The sequence below is a fragment of the Equus asinus genome, chromosome 4 (genome assembly GCF_041296235.1).
Source record: "Equus asinus isolate D_3611 breed Donkey chromosome 4, EquAss-T2T_v2, whole genome shotgun sequence".
Classification (NCBI taxonomy): Eukaryota; Metazoa; Chordata; class Mammalia; order Perissodactyla; family Equidae; genus Equus; species Equus asinus.
Genome location: NC_091793.1, coordinates 126,717,471 through 126,733,850, shown reverse-complemented (window position 1 = coordinate 126,733,850; position 16,380 = coordinate 126,717,471). Strand labels below are relative to the sequence as shown.

At 34.8% G+C, this 16,380-nt stretch overlaps 1 protein-coding gene across 5 annotated transcripts in view; it reads left to right on the top strand.

Moving 5' to 3' along the window:
- Positions 1 to 16,380, top strand: part of HIBCH (3-hydroxyisobutyryl-CoA hydrolase) — a 97,222-nt gene that overhangs the window by 12,416 nt on the left and 68,426 nt on the right. For all 5 annotated transcript variants that reach the window (XM_014837569.3, XM_070508243.1, XM_070508244.1 and 2 more), the window contains 3 exons: positions 3,840 to 3,977; positions 4,946 to 5,030; positions 12,467 to 12,547. In XM_014837569.3, coding sequence (XP_014693055.1) covers positions 3,840 to 3,977; positions 4,946 to 5,030; positions 12,467 to 12,547 — 304 coding nt within the window. The remainder of the gene's footprint in view (positions 1 to 3,839; positions 3,978 to 4,945; positions 5,031 to 12,466; positions 12,548 to 16,380) is intronic.

The window sequence follows — 16,380 nt, the reverse complement described above, 5'->3', positions numbered from 1 at the left end:
ACTTCTCCCACCTCCAACCACTGATCTGTGTTATGCCCCTATAGTTTTGTTCTTTACAGAACAGAACATCGTATGAATGGAATCATACATTATAGAGGGTCTGGATTCTTCCATTTGGCAAAGTGCATTTAAAATTCATTTATGTTGTTACGTGAATTGATAGCTTGGTCCTTTTTAACACCAAAGAATATTCCATTGTAGTTTATCTATTTTCCTGTTAAAGAGCATCTTGTTTGCCTCCAGTTTTTAGACAATATGAATAAAACTGCTAAACATTTGGGTATAGGTTTTTATGTGAATATAAGTTTTTAATTCACTTGAGTAAATACCTAGATTGCTAGATTGTATGGTAAGTCTATGTATAACTTTACAAGAGTTTGCCAAATTGTTTTCCAAAGTGGCTGTACCATTTTCCATTCCCACCAACAGTGAACAAGAGTTCCTATTGCTCTGTGTACTTGGCAGCATGTTATTGTCTGTTTTCGGATTTTAGCCATTTTAATCTGTGCATGGTGGTATCTTATTGTAGTTTTAATTTGCATTTTCCTAATGATAAATGATATTGTGTTTCATGTGTTTATTTGCCATCCCTATATCCTCTTTTGTGAACATCTTCAGTTTTGTTTGTTTGTTTTTTTACTGAGGAAGATTAGCCCTGAGCTAACATCTGTGCTAGTCTTCCTCTACTTTATATGTGGGTCGCCACCACAGTGTGGCTGATGAGTGGTGTAGGTCCACACCGGGGATCCAAACTTGTGAACCTCAATTGTAGAATTTATCTGCTAAATTCTATGAAATGAGAAATTTTTGTAATATTCTAGCTGTCCAGTTTAACAGGGACCAGAAACATCATCCAGAACTAACTAGTAGGTGTTAACTTTTAACCTAATTTTCTTAACAATGTTAATTCTGAAACCTTTCCCTAAATCATTTAGGTTATATTTTGCTACACTCATTTTTCAAAAATATTTTTCTGAAAAGTTGCAGAATGACCAAGGTCGTGTATTGAAATGGGTATAATCTCTAAAAACAACATTAAAATTATTTTAAAATTGTGTGAAAGATCACTGTTGAAAATTCAGAAATCATAGTACAAAGAAGAAAATTTAAATAACCAACAATCCTATCCAAGTCTAATCACTAGACATTTTGGTATATTTCCTTCTGATTTATTGCATGTATTCATATTTGCTGTTTTTGACTCTTCTTTTTTACTTTGCATCATATTATGAAACTTGTTATTACCATTGAATATTCAAACATGTTTTCAGTAACCATACGGTGTTGTCATATGAGTAACATGGATTAAATGATAGGAGTACCATATATTAATTATTGTGTATTTTTGATATTGTAAATAATTGTATGAAATATCCTTTTTTGTTCTTTGAGACATTCTTGAGTAACCAAATATTCGTTATGCCTATGGTAGAAAATTTGAAAAATATGGAAAATCACAAAGAAGGTGGCCCCAAATCATTGTTTATAATTTGATGTATATATGGACATTCTTTTATTTTCTATGTATGTATATATATTTTTAACAAGATTATACTCTAATATAAATATTTCACTAGATTTTGGCTTATTTTCTGAGTATCAATTTCTAAAGTAGAATTATTTCTTCAATGTAAGAATGTTTAAAAGACTCTTCATACACATTGCCAAATTGCTTTCCATTTACACTTTCCCCTGTAAGTGCTTTTGCTTTTAAAGGTTATTTGTTGTCGGTTATGTGGCCACTGCAGTTGTATTTGTTGACGTAAATTATAGTTCCTTGTATCCTGGGTTCTGTCTGTATTTGGATCTATTCTCTAGCAGGTCAGTAAACTTGGCTCATATATTTCATCAACATTACAGAAAATGAAATGACATTTGGAAGTCTGGTTTCTTTTGTGATTTTTGTGTATTCTTTTATCAAAAATTTTTCCTTAGTATCAGTAAGATAAGACAATGAAGAATACAGTTTTCTAAGTCATATAGCTTAGTACCTTTTAAACCTAATCTATTGCCCTTTAAAAAATTATTTAAAATATTGTTTTGAATAGGAAGTAAATATGTATGGTACAAAATTCAAAAAGTTCGGTGGGGCCATACAGTAAAAAGTCTTCCCACCTCTGTCTCTTGGATGCTTGATTTTCCTTTGTGGGAGCAACTATTTTAGCAATGTCTTATGTAACCATCTAGAAGTATATTTTCTATATAAGTTTGTTTGTGTCCACGTACACAGTGGGTGGGCAGCCTAGTAAACACACTGTGCACTTGAGATTATTCCATAACAGCGTATGGAGAGGTAGCTGCCTTGCTCTTTTTAAAGGCTCCATAGCATGCATATGTATGAATGACTGTTATTTAACTAGTCTTCCACTGATAACATTTGGTTCATTTCCAGTCTCTTGCCGTTACAAATGACAATGTGGTGACTATCCTTGTGTGTATTTCATTTTGCCTGTATGTAAATATACCTACAGGGTAAATTTCTGGAACAAGAATTACTGTCAGCGTGTATGCTTTTAAAAACGTGTTGTCAGAGTGTATTCCTAGTTCTGTAATAATTTATGCTCCCACAGTATGTCTGTTTCCTCACAATTTAGACATTATAGGATGATAAACTTTCTGATATTTGTCAGTTTGGTTAAAAAATATATCTTACTGTAGTTAGAGTTTTTAAGTTTTAATTTGAATTGAAGAGATGCAACCTTTTCTGTTGGTTAACAGCCTTTCCTGTAACCCTTTTAAGTGAATATAAATTATTTTATCTGATAATGAATTTTAAGAAAAATTAGCTCTAAATATGCAACATTATTTTATAAAAGACTTAAACATTGTGTAAAGATGTTGCTTAATGTTATCAAAATATGGACTTCTGGGCTTTATTAGATTTTAGTTAATTAGCGTGTTTGATTTTAATTGGCTTTCTCCAGTTAAAATTTTCCAGTTTAAGCTGACTTTGAATTTTATGTTGCACACTGTCCCAATGTGAGGTTTAAAGCATTGTCCTTAGATAAAGGAATGTATTAAGTCTGGTGGTGCTATTAGCCCTAATAGATGTGTATAGCAGAGTCCTGAGAAATTGCTATGTAGTTTAAAATGTGTTCCTCCCAGGTTTTATAGTCGTCTTTTATATTACACGAGCAGTGAGACCTGATGATTGTTATTATGTATGAGGCCCTGAGTGAGCGTATAGGCAAGTTCTTCACAGCTATATGATATGTAAGTTTGTCGTTTTATAATCTGGCCTCAAACTACTTATGCTGCCTACTTTCCCATCATTTTCTCAACCAACCTTTATTCCACTCATGTTTAACATCTTAATATTTCCAAATACTCAGTGCTTATGTTTTAGCATGTGCTATTTTCTAGGATTCTCAACCCCCTTTTTCTTGGCATACATCAAGGCCCAGCTCAAATATCACTTTTTTCCAAATTGTCAGTATCTGCTGTAGTCAGAATTATTTGCCCTCTCAGTTCATCTTTGCTTTCCAAGCACCTAACATAATGCTTGGTATACAGTAACAAATGAAAAGATTTAAGAGCATTTCATAGTCCGGGTAATTCTAGGATTGAGTGCTATTCTAAATAGTTGACTCAGTTTACTCAGAAGTAAAAATTAAACTTAAGAGGTATGTATTTTCTTTGGAATTGTCCATCTACGGTCTAAATGACTTTAGAAATCTTTGGCAGATGTATCTAGTTATTCATTCAGTTGGTTACCATTGTTAACGTAACTTTTAATGTACCATTGTGTGAAAGATTTGCATTCACTGTATATGTTTTGGTGTTGGCATGTGACAAAAACTTAATAAATTTTATCCTAAAGTTATTCTTTGTTTACACAGAGAATGTCAAAGCACACAGATGCAGCAGAAGTACTATTGGAAAGAAAAGGTTGTGCAGGAGTGATAACACTAAACAGACCAAAGTTACTAAATACACTGACTGTCGGTATGATTCGGCAGATTTATACACAGCTAAAGGTTTGTAATTTTCTTAAAGCAATTATATGGGTCGTTTTAAAAGTATATCTTAGTAGAACGAAGAATAGTTCTCCTTTGGTCACTGGTTCCTTAATTCTTCATTTGATGAGTCTCTTTTCCATTCCGCTGTGTCTGTTTGGGACACCTTATAATATGTTGTTAGTAATTGTGAGACAGAGAAAGAAGCCAAGTGTTCCAGATTAGAATTGCACCAGAGTGGAAGAAAATAGAAACTTCCATGTTAGTATACTATATTTTTACTAATGTAGTCCAGTATTGCATTAACCTTTTGAACAACCGCATCTGTCCAGCTATGTCTCTTCCTTTTGCATATGTTTTTAATTGCGAGTAGAATTCATAGAGCCTCTGTTAATTTTTCTGTGTCTGGTTAACTAATTTTTTATTTGGTCCTTTGTTGTAGCCTTTTGAATTTTCTTTGACTCTTGTTTCTTTCATCCTACTTATTTATTAGCTATCCTTACCCCAGATCACTTCTGGATTTGATCACTATAGGTGGTTTCACGCTGTTGCTTATAAATATATCAGTACAACAGAACCCTATATCACCACAGTAGAAAGGATAATGCTCTCTTATCAGCAATCTTTGGGTTGATGTAGTCATCAGATTTATAAGCTTATGTAACATAATATTAAGCTCATATTTTTTCATCTTGGTCTCAAAATTGTCATGGCAAAGATTCCAGATGCTATCATGGAATTTGGATCACAAAATGTACTCATCTAACAACTTTGTTGTAACTGCCTCTAATTTATGTCAGAAAAGAAAATGAAGTCGGGATCCCTTCTTCTAGATATGCTTTATAAAGCTTGTGCTTTATATATATATCCATATATACCTCTCTATACACGTGTATGTGTGTATATATATGTATATGTACATATGGGTATATCTTTAATGAGTTTGTATTTATAATATGCTTATACCATCTTCTTTTGCATTTGGATAGAAGTGGGAACAAGATCCTGAAACTTTCCTGATCATTATAAAGGGAGCTGGAGGGAAGGCTTTCTGTGCTGGGGGTGATATCAGAGGTAAAAACTTTTTTCCCTCTCACCTAAATGCTTTTTTTCCCTAATAAAACTGAGACACTGTTAGCAAATTTTTGTAGTATTTCATAATTTGCTTTACTTTTGAGAATTTTTTTTGTTATAAAGTTAATACATTCTTATGTAGCTAAATTAGAAAAAGGAGAAATTTAAAGACTTACCTTTTGTAGTTAATATTAGAAAAAATGAGGAGAAGAGTGATTTTTTAAAATTACTTACTTCCTTTCAAATATCTTATCTTTCTCCCTGACTCATTCTAAACAAAATGTCCAGTTAACGGTAGGTGAATCCACTTTTTACTTTAGAATGGCTGATATTAAGCAGTTCAGTTTGTCACCTAACCTGACAAGCTGGCCATGTTGAGTGACTTGCCGTTCTCCAAACATGACATGCTGTCACATATTTCTATGACTTTGCTTGTGCTTTCCCGCTGTTTATGGTCCCAAAGCAAGAATGTACTAATTATAGCATTTATCCTATTGTATTGTCACTAACATGTGTTTAAATAAACATGCTGAGATAAAAAGATTAATTCTCCTTATCTTTCTAATCATTTAGGTCGATCTGTCTGTACACATTTAACTATTAAAGACAAAAGAAAGAAATGTTTGTTCTTAGGATCAAAGTCATGTACTTATTTTTACCACCACTGGTTGTCAGTATTTTATACATACTGAAAACTATTTTTTACATTTTGTATTTTGTTTCTTGTGGAGTTGGTAGTGTCCAGGGATGGTTTTTTCCTTATGTTTTTGTTTTGTATATTTGTTCTTTTGTGTTGTAAGATAATAATGTTTGGGTTGATCTATTTACCAAATTTATAAGTTTATGTAAACCAGTATATTTGGAATGAGAAGAAATAAGCTTGATTCAGGACATAGTTTCACATACCTATTAAATTTAAAGTTACTGAATCGTAAAATTGCAGTTAAAATTTTTCGATTACTCAGACAAATCTTTGTTAACCGAATCGTTTTTGAATTTATTGTTTTGCCCACAACATGAATAATTTTAAAACATTGTGTATCAGCCTGGAATTAACTTTTTCTCTGGAGTTGAGCATATAATCTGGTCAGTTTACTGAAGGGCAGAGCCTTGTGTATTGATTTGAACTTCTTCTGACTGTGAGCTATTTTTGCATCTAGGCCTAATTTTATACTGATGTTAGAAATACAGTTACAAATTCTAGAATTATTCTAGTTACATGTATAAAGCAATGGCAATTCCAGGAAATTTAGTTTCTTTAAAGATCATAATCTAAGACAATAAATCGGCACCCAGCAAATTTTTTTAAAATGGTATGAATGTCATTTAATTTTAATTTATATGGAACTAATTGATTAGAATAAGATTAGAGGAAACCTAAGAATATTTGAAGTAAAAGAGCTTCATTCCACAAGCAATACAGTTTACACTCCTTTCCTCTTGAAATTGGTAAGCAGTGATAAGGACTGACTAAAACACAATAGATGAGGTGTTTTTTGGGGCATATGTCAGTGAAAGCCTCAGAGTAACAAAACTAGGTATCACATCTTTCTTTTAAAAACCAGAAAAAGAAGTCAACGTTTGGAATATTTTGAAGGAAGATATATCAGAGTTTTAGAGTTAGTCTAAAAATCTATAAATAGTCAATAATTTATTTTTTTGGTAATTTATTTTTTTATTGAAATCACATTGGTTTATAACATTATATAGATTTCATCTGTACATCACTACATTTTGGCTTCTGTACAGACTGCATCGCGTTCACCACCAAAAGTCTAGTTGCCTTCCCTCAGCATATGCATGTGCCCATTTCCCCCTTTCCCCTCCCCATGTACTCTCCTTCCCCTCTGGTAACCACCAGTTTGTTTTCTGTATATGTGTGTGTGTGTTTATCTTCTCCACAACCCCTCTAATGCTTGTTATTTTTTGTCTTAGTGATTATGAACATTTTAACAGGTGTAAGGTGGTATCTTAGGGTAGTTTCAATTTGCATTTCTCTGATGATTAGTGATGTTTAGCATCTTTTCATGTGCCTGTTGGCCATCTGTATGTTTTCTTTGGAGAAACGTCTGTTGATATCCTCTGCCCATTTTTTGATCGGATTGTTTGTTTTTTTGTTGTTGAGTTGTGTGAGTTCTTTATATATAATGGAGATTAACCCCTTGTTGGGTATATGATTTGCAGTTATTTTCTCCCAGTTGGTGGGTTGTCTTTTTGTTTTGATCCTCCTTTCCCTTGCCTTGCTGAAGCTCCTCAGCCTGATGAAGTCCCACTTGTTTGTTTTTTCTTTTATTTCCCTTGTCCAAGAAGACATGGTATTCAATAAGATCCTTTTAAGATCGATGTGAAAGAGTGTACTACCTGTATTTTCTTCCAGAAGTTTTATGGTTTCAGGTCTTACCTTCAAGTCTTTGATCCGTTTTGAGTTAATTTTTTTGTATGGCGTGATATAGTGGTCCACTTTCATTCTTCTGCATGTAGCTGCCCAGTTTTCCCAACATCATTTATTGAAGAGACTATGTTTTCTCTATTGTATGTTCTTAGCCCCTTTGTTGAAGATTAGCTGTCTGTAGGTGTGTGGTTTTATTTCTGGGCTTTCAATTCTGTTCTGTTGATTTGTGCCTGTTTCTGCACCAGTACCATGCTATTTTACTGCCATAGCTTTGTGGTACATTTTGAAGTCAGGGATTGTGATACCTCCAGCTTTGTTCTTTTTTCTCAGGATTGCTTTAGCTATTTGGGGTCTTTTGTTGTCCCATACGGATTTAGGGTTCTTTGTTCTATTTCCATGAGGAAAGTCATTGGGATTCTGATTGGAATTGCATTGAATCTGTAGATTGCTTTGGGTAGTATGGAAATTTTAACTGTGTTTATTCTTCCGATCCATGTGCATGGAATCTCTTTCCATTTCTTTATGTCATCATTGATTTCTTTCAGCAATGTTTTATAGTTTTCACTGTATGGGTCTTTCACCTCCTTGGTCAAATTTATTACTAGATATTTTATTCTTTTTGTTGCAATTGTAAATGCGATCATATTCTTGAGTTCTCTTTCTGTTAGTTTGTTATTGGAGTATAGAAACACAACTGATTTTTGTAAGTTGGTTTTGTACCCTGCAACTTCACTGTAGTTGTTGATTATTTCTAATAGTTTTCCAATGGATTCTTTAGGGTTCCCTCTATATAAGATCATGTTGTCTGCAAACAGCTAGAGTTTCACTTCTTCATTTCCTGTTTGGATTCCTTTTATTCCTTTTGCTTGCCTAATTGCTCTGGCGAAAACCTCCAGCACAGTGTTGAATAAGAGTGGTGAGGGTGGGCACCCTCGTCTTGTTCCTGTCCTCAGAGGAATGGCATTCAGTTTTTCTCTATTGAGTATGATGTTGGCTGTGGGTTTGTCATATATGGCCTTTATTATGTTGAGGTAATTTCCTTCTATCCCTGTTTTGTTAAGAGTTTTTATCCAAATGTCTATTGGATCTTGTCAGATGCTTTCTCTGCATCTATTGAGATGATCATGTGGTTTTTATTCCTCATTTTGTTAATGTGGTGTATCACATTGATTGATTTGAGGATGTTGAACCATCCCTGCGTCCCTGGTATAAATCCCACTTGATCATGGTGTATGATCTTTTTGATGTGTTGCTGAATTCAGGTTGTCAATATTTTGTGGAGAATTTTTGCATCTCTGTTCATCAGCGATATTGGCCTGTAGTTTTCCTTTGTAGTTCTTTTCTAAGTTACTTGCTTCTACCTTGCTGCCCTTAGTATTTTTTCTTTTTCATTGACTTTTGCCAGCTTCACTACTGTATGACTTGTAGGAGTTCTTTCTGCATTGACAAAGTTAGGAGATCTGGTGGCAACCTTCATGTTAATTTCCATCTCCTTCCCTAGGTTTGGGAAGTTCTCTGCTTTTATTTCCTTGAACAAGCTTTCTGCTCCATTCTCCTTCTCTTTCACCTTTGCAATACCTGTAATCCTTATGTTGCATTTCCTAATTGAGTTGGATAATTCTTGGAGACTTTCTTCATTTCTTTTTAGTCTTAGTTCTTTCTCCTTGTTCAGATTTCTAAATTTCTATCCTTGATCTTGCTGATTCATTCCTTGATAATATCTGCTAAAGTGTTCAGGGAATCTATATTCTGCTTTATCTCATCCATTGTGTTTTTCATCTCCAATAATTCTGCTTGGTTCTTCTTTATAGCTGCAATCTCTCTTTGAAGTAGCTCCTGAACTTGTTGAATTGTCTATCTGTATTCTCTTTTAATTCGTTTAGTTTTTCATGGATAGCTATTTTGAATTCTCTGTCCTTTATGTTATAGTTTTCTGTGTCTTCAGGATTGATTTCTGGGTAGTTGTCACTTTCCTTGTGGTCTGGAGATACAATGTAATTTTTCATACTGCCAGATGTCGTATATTTGTGCTTCCACATTGTGGTAGTATTTGATTGCCACTTCTACCTTGGGCCACTAGTTGGGAGTCAAGAGCTGTATATTCTGCACCCACTGCGAACTGAGGGGACAGCTCCAAGGTGCTGTGCTGGGGCGTTGGAGCAGTGGGCGGGTGGGAGGGGTGCTTTCTTCTCCTGCATGATCTCAGGGGCGTCTCACTCTGCCCTTGCTATCTGGTCTCTTAGGGTGTTGGCTTGATGCAGACACCCCTGTGATAGCTAGTCCCCTCTGTGAGGGTCTTTTCCCCAGGCTGTGAGGGACTTGAAGGATCTATGGCGTTCCCTTGGAGGGCCTCCCCACTTTCCTCGCTGTGACTGTGTCACTGTCCTTCCATGAGGAAGAGAGGCATTCTCTTACCTCAATCCACTCCACTTCCTCGGAGTGCTCCAGTGCCTCCACCTTCTGACATATGACTGCGTCAGTCTCTCAGATGTCTTTTCTGTTGTATGGATGTCCTCTGTTGGAATATGTATGTCCTTTTTGTTGTATCTTTGGGAGGAGAGCTCACTCTGCCATGATGCTGACATCACTCCTCCTCTGCACATTTTTTGATCAGTTTGTTTTTTTTGTTGTTGAGTCGTATGAGTTCTTTATATGTCTTGGATATTAACCCCTTATCAGATATAATTTTCAAATATTTTCTCCCAATTGGTGGATTGTCTTTTCATTTTGTTGATGGTTTCCTTTGGTTTTTAGTGTGATGTAGTCCCCTTTGTTTATTTTTTTCTTGTTTCCCTTACCTGAGGAGACATAGTATTCAAAAAGATGCTGCTAGGACTGATGTGAAAGAGTGTACTGCCTGTGTTTTCTTCTAAGAGTTTTGTGATTTCAGGTCTTACATTCAGGTCTTTAATCCATTTTGAATTTATTTTTGTATGGTGTAAGATAATAGTCTACTTTCATTCTTTTGCACATGGCTGTCCAGTTTTCCCAACACCATTTATTGAAAAGACTTCCCTTTCTCCATTGTATGTTCTTGGCTCCTTTGTCAAAGATTAGCTGTCCTTATTTGTGTGGGTTTATTTCTGGGCTCTTGATTCTGTTCCATTGATCTGTGTGTCTCTTTTTGTGCCAGTACCATGCTGTTTTGCTTACTATAGCTTTGTAGTATATTTTGCTATCAGTGAGTCTGACATCTCCAGTTTTGTTTTGTTTTTTTTTTCTTAGGATTGCTTTGGCTGTTCAGGGTCTTTTGTTGTTCCATACAAATGTTAGCATTCTTTGTTCTGTTTCTTTCAAAAATGTTGTTGGGATTGCATTGAATACTGTACATTGCTTTAGGTTAATTCTTCCATCCGTGAATGTGGAGTATCTTTCCATTTCTTTATGTCTTCTTCAGTTTCTTTCAACAATGTCTTATAGTTTTCAGTGTGTAGGTCTTTCACCTCTTTAGTTACATTTATTCTAGATATTCTTTTTGTTGTGATTGTAAATGGGATTTTATTCTTGATTTCTCTTTTTGCTAGTTTGTTGTTGGTGTATAGAAATGCAAATAGTCCACAATTTTTATGAAACTCTTTCCCATAAAAGAAAAAATATGTATATTATGCATTTAATTTTTATTTTAGTCGGTAATTCTCATAGGGCTTAAGGACAGCAAAGGCATTAAGCTTACAGTATATGGAAGAGAAAGCTTTGAAAGCAGTTTTAACATTGACTAGAGTAGGAGTACAAGTAGATGTGAACTCTGGATAATGGGAAATTGCAATAGAAATGAAACTATTTGCTAGTATTTATTATTCAGATATTTACTGAGCACGTGTTTATTAAACTGGGCAGTAGTATGCTATGGCAATGACTTTCAGAAGTTATATTGCCATTGATATTATTAATAAATAAGGATATTACTATCTCATTTACCTCTCTATCCTCACCTTTTACCATTCTCCTTTAGTCCTTTAAAACTGTGTATTTCTTGGTTTCATTCATTCTTGCCTGTGTGACTTTCTTGGTGTTCCTTCTTCTACTCAGAACTTTTCCCTGTCATTTACTAGGAAATCCCTACCTATTGTTTGAATTTGGCTCACTCTTATCTCTTCTGGGAAGCCTTCCTTTAATTCTCTCTCTCATGCTTCCGTTCCTACAGTATCCCAGCCTTACACTGGGCATAGCATAAAGAGTGTATTTTAATAGTCTGTCTGTCTTATTAGTCTAAACTCCAGGGCACCCATCTTACACTGACATCTTGTTATCTGCAACACCTAAAACAGTGCATAGTACCTAGTAGATGCTCAAGAAACATTTCATGGTGAAATGAATGTGGCAGAAACACTTAACTAGATGGAAGATACTATAGAACTGTGTGTGTGTACACACATATGCATATATTTCTGTGTGTGTATGTATGTATAAATGTACTTTGTGTTAAGATATATTGCCAGAGGATGTGTATATCCAGCAAATGTTTTTTCAGGTGCTGCAGAAAACAATCAAAAGAAAATGCTTTTTGGGGCCAGCCCTGTGGCGCAGTGGTTAAGTGTGCACATTCTGCTTCTCGGTGGCCCAGGGTTCGCCAGTTCGGATGCTGGGTGCGGACATGACACCGCTTGGCACACCATGCTGTGCTAGGCATCCCACATATAAAAAGTAGAGGAAGATGGGCACAGATGTTAGCTCAGGGCCAGTCCTCCTCAGCAAAAAGAGGGGGATTGGCAGCAGTTAGCTCAGGGCTAATCTTCCTCAACAAACAAAAGAAAATGCTTTTGGTAGCAATATATAACTTCTAATTTAAGTGTAACACTTTCTAAGAAGTTCTTAATAACATTTTTGCCCAGAAGTTTTGACATTGGACTATGCATCTGGGGCTAACTGTAATATTATCTGTGGTGTGGGCAACCTCAAAATTTTAATAAATTATTCTAGAATTTCCCCCTGTTGCTTAATATCACAATATTTTAAAGTTGTTCTATTTGCCTGTATTGACTGTAAAACACTTCTTTTGATTTGTAATTCTTCCTTTCTTTCTTTTTCTTTCTTTTTTTGGTAGCAATTTCAGAAATTGGAAATAAAAACCAGAAGATACTTCAAGATTTCTTCAGAGAAGAATATATGCTGAACAATTATATTGGTATGTGTGCTCTGCTGAGGGCTTTCAAAATGGAATCAAGAAATAAGCTGCATAGTATGAATTGTTAAAAATGTAATCACTAGGCCTTCTTTAGACTGGTAATGACTTTATTTATTTGTTTAAATACATTTTTATATTCATTTTGTTAATTGACGTAACATTAGTTTATAACATTATATAGATTTCAGGTGTGCATCATTATATTTCGATTTCTGTGTAGATTTCGTCATGTTCACCACCCAAAGACAAAATACCATCCATCACCATACACAAGTACCTAATCACCCATTTTCCCCTCCTCCCTCACCCTTTGCCCTCTAGTAACTACAAATCCAATCTCTGTTTCTAGGTGTTTTTTGTTGTCATCTTCTATTTATGAGTGAGATCATGTGGTATTTGACTCTCCCTCTGACTTATTTTGCTTAGCAAAATATTCTCAAGGTCCATCTGTGTTGTCACAAATGGCCAGATTTCATCCTTTTCTTTCTTTTTTTTTTTTATCACTGAGTAGTATTCCATTGTGTATGTATACCACATTGTCTTTATCCATTCATCCCTTGATGAGCAGCTAGGTTGCTTCCAAGTCTACGCTCTTGTGAATAATGCTGCAGTGAACATAGGAGTGCATATGTCTTTATGCACTAGTCTTTTCGTGTTCTTTGTGTAGATAGCCAGCAGTGGAATAGCTGGATCGTTTGCTAGTTCTATTCTTAATTTTTGAGGAATCTCCATACTATTTTTGATAGTGGCTGCACCAGTTTGCCCTCCCACCGGAAGTATATGAGAGTTCCCTTTTCTCTACATCCTCTCCAGCAGGTATTTCTTATCTTGTTGATTATAGCCATTCTGACAGGCATGAGTTGATATCTCATTGTAGTTTTGATTTGCATTTCCCTGATAGTGATGTGGAACATCTTTTCATGTGCCTGTTGGCCATCTGTATTTCTTCTTTGGAAAGATGTCTATTCATACCCTCTGCCCATTTTTTCATCAGGTTGTTTGTTTTTGAGATGTATGAGTAGTTTATATAGCTTTGCTGTTAACCCCTCATCAGATATATGGTTTGCAAATATCTTCTCTTGATTGTTAGGTTAACTTTTCATTTTGTTGATGGTTTCCTTTGCTGTGTAGAAGCTTTTTACTTTGCTGTAGTCCCCTTTGTTTATTTTTTCTTTTTTTCACTTGCCTGGTCAGACATGGTATTTGAAAATACACTACTAAGACCGATGTTGAACAGCATACTGCCTATGATTTCTTAAAGAAGTCTTATGGTTTCAGGTCTTACGTTCAAGTCTTTAATCCCTTTTGAGTGTAGTGTAAGATAATGGTCCAGTTTCATTCTTTTGCATGTGGCTATCCAGTTTTCCAAACACCATTTATTAAAGAGACTTTCCTTTCTCCATTGTATGTTCTTGGCTCCCTTGTTGAAAATTAGCTGTCCACAGATGTGAGGGTATATTTCTGGGCTCTCGATTCTGTTCCATTGATCTGTGTGTCTGCTTTTGTGCCAGTGCCATGCTGTTTTGCTTACTATAGCTTTGTAGTATCTTTTGAAGTCAGGGAGTATGGTACCTCCAGCTTTGTTCTTTTTTCTCAGGATTCCTTTGGCTGTTTGGGGTCTTTTGTTGTTCCATATAAATTTTAGGACTCTTTGTTGTATTTCTGTGAAAAATGTTATTGGAACTTTGATAAGGATTGCATTGAATCTGTAGATTGCTTTAGGCAGTATGGACATTTTAACTGTGTTAATTCTCCCAACCCAAGAGCACAGAATATCTTTCCATTTCTTTGCGTCTTTTTCAATTTCTTTCAATGATGTCTTTTAGTTTTCAGTGTACAGTCTTTTCACCTCTTTGGTTAAATTTATTCCGAGGTATTTGATTCTTTTTGTTGCAGTTGTAAATGGGCTTGTATTCTTAATTTCTCTTTCTAATTCTTCATGGTTAGTGTATAGAAGTCACTTTTGTATGTTGATGTTGTGTTCTGCAACTTTACCATATTCATTTATTATTTCTAAAAGTTTTTTGTTGGATTCTTTAGGGTTTTCTATATATAAAATCATGTCATCTGCAAATAGTGACAGTTTCACTTCTTCCATTCCAATTTGGATGGCTTCTGTTTCTTTTTGTTGCTTCATTACTCTGGCTAGGACTTCTAATACTATGTTAAATAAGAGTCGTGAAAGTGGGCATTGTTGTCTGGTTCCTGTTCTTAGAGGGATAGCTTTCAATTTTTCTCTATTGAGAATGATATTAGCTGTGGGTTTGTAATATGTGGCCTTTATTATGTTGAGGCACTTTCCTTTATACCCATTTTATTCAGAGTTTTTATCATAAATTGATGTATCTTGTCAAATGTTTTCTCTGTATCTATGGAGATGATCATGGCATTTTTATTCTTCATTTTGTTAATGTGATGTGTCACATTGATTGATTTGCAGATATTGAACCATCCCTGCATCCCTGGAATAAATCCTCCCTGATCATGCTATATGACCTTTTTAATGTATTGTTGTATTTGATTTGCTGGTATTTTGTTGAGGATTTTTGTGTTGATATTCATCAGTGATACTGGCCTAGAATTTTCTTTTCTTGTGTTGTCCTTACCTGGTTTTGGTATCAGGGTAATGTTGGCTTCATAGAATGAGTTAGGATCCTTCCCATCCTCTTCACTTTTTTGGAAGAGTTTGATTGCATAGCTATTAAGTCTTCTTTGAATGTTTGGTAGAATTCACCAGGGAAGCCATCTCATCCTGGACTTTTATTTTTTGCAGGTTTTTCTTTACTGTTTCTATCTCCTTAATGGTTATTGGTCTATGCAGATTCTCTATTTCTTCTTGACTCAGTTTTGGAATGATTCTAAGAATTTATCTGTTTCTTCTAAATTATCCAGTTTGTTGGCATATAGCTTTTCATAGTTTTCTCTTATAATCTTTCATATTTCTGAGGTGTTTGTTGTAATATCCCCTTTCTTTTCTGATTTTATCTATATGAGCCTTCTCTCTCTCTCTTTTTTTTTTTTTTGGTGAGTCTAGCTAAAGGCCTGTTCATTTTGTTTATCTTTTCAAAGAACCAGCTCTTAGTTTCACTGATTTTTTTCTATTTTTTTTTTATTCTCTATTTCATTTATTTCTCCTCTGATTTTTATTTCCTTCCTTTACTGATTTTGGGCTTTGTTTGTTCTTCTTTTTCCAGTTCCTTTAGGTGCACTGTGAGATTGTTTATTTGAGACTTTACTTGTTTGTTGAAGTAGGCCCTTATGGTGATAAACTTCCCTCTTATAACTGCTTTTGCTGTATCCCTTAAATTTTGGCATGTCGTGTTTTCATTTTTATTTGTCTCCAGGTATTGTTTTTCTTTCTACTTTGATTTCTTTGTGGCCTGAGTTCCTGTTCAGTAGCATTTTGTTTAGTCTCTACATATTTATGGCTTTTACAATTTCCTTCCTGTAGTTGATTTCTAGTTTCATGCCATTCTGGTCAGAAAAGACGCTTAGTATTATTTCAGTTTTCTTAAATTTATTGAGACTTGTTTTGTGGCCTAATATGTGATCTCTCCTTGAGAATGTTCATGTGCAGTTGAACACAATGTGTATTCTGCAGTTTTTGGTTGGAGTGTTCTGTATATATCTGTTTTGGTTGGAGTGTTCTGTATATATCTGCTAAGTACATCTGGTCTAATGTGTCATTTAAGGTCTGTGTTTCCTTATTGAAATTCTGTTTGGATGATCTAGCCATTGTTGTCAGTGGAGGGTTAAAGTCCCCTACCATTTTTCTTTTTTTTAAAGATTGGCACCTAAGCTAACAGCTGTTGCTAATCCTCTTTTTTTCTTCT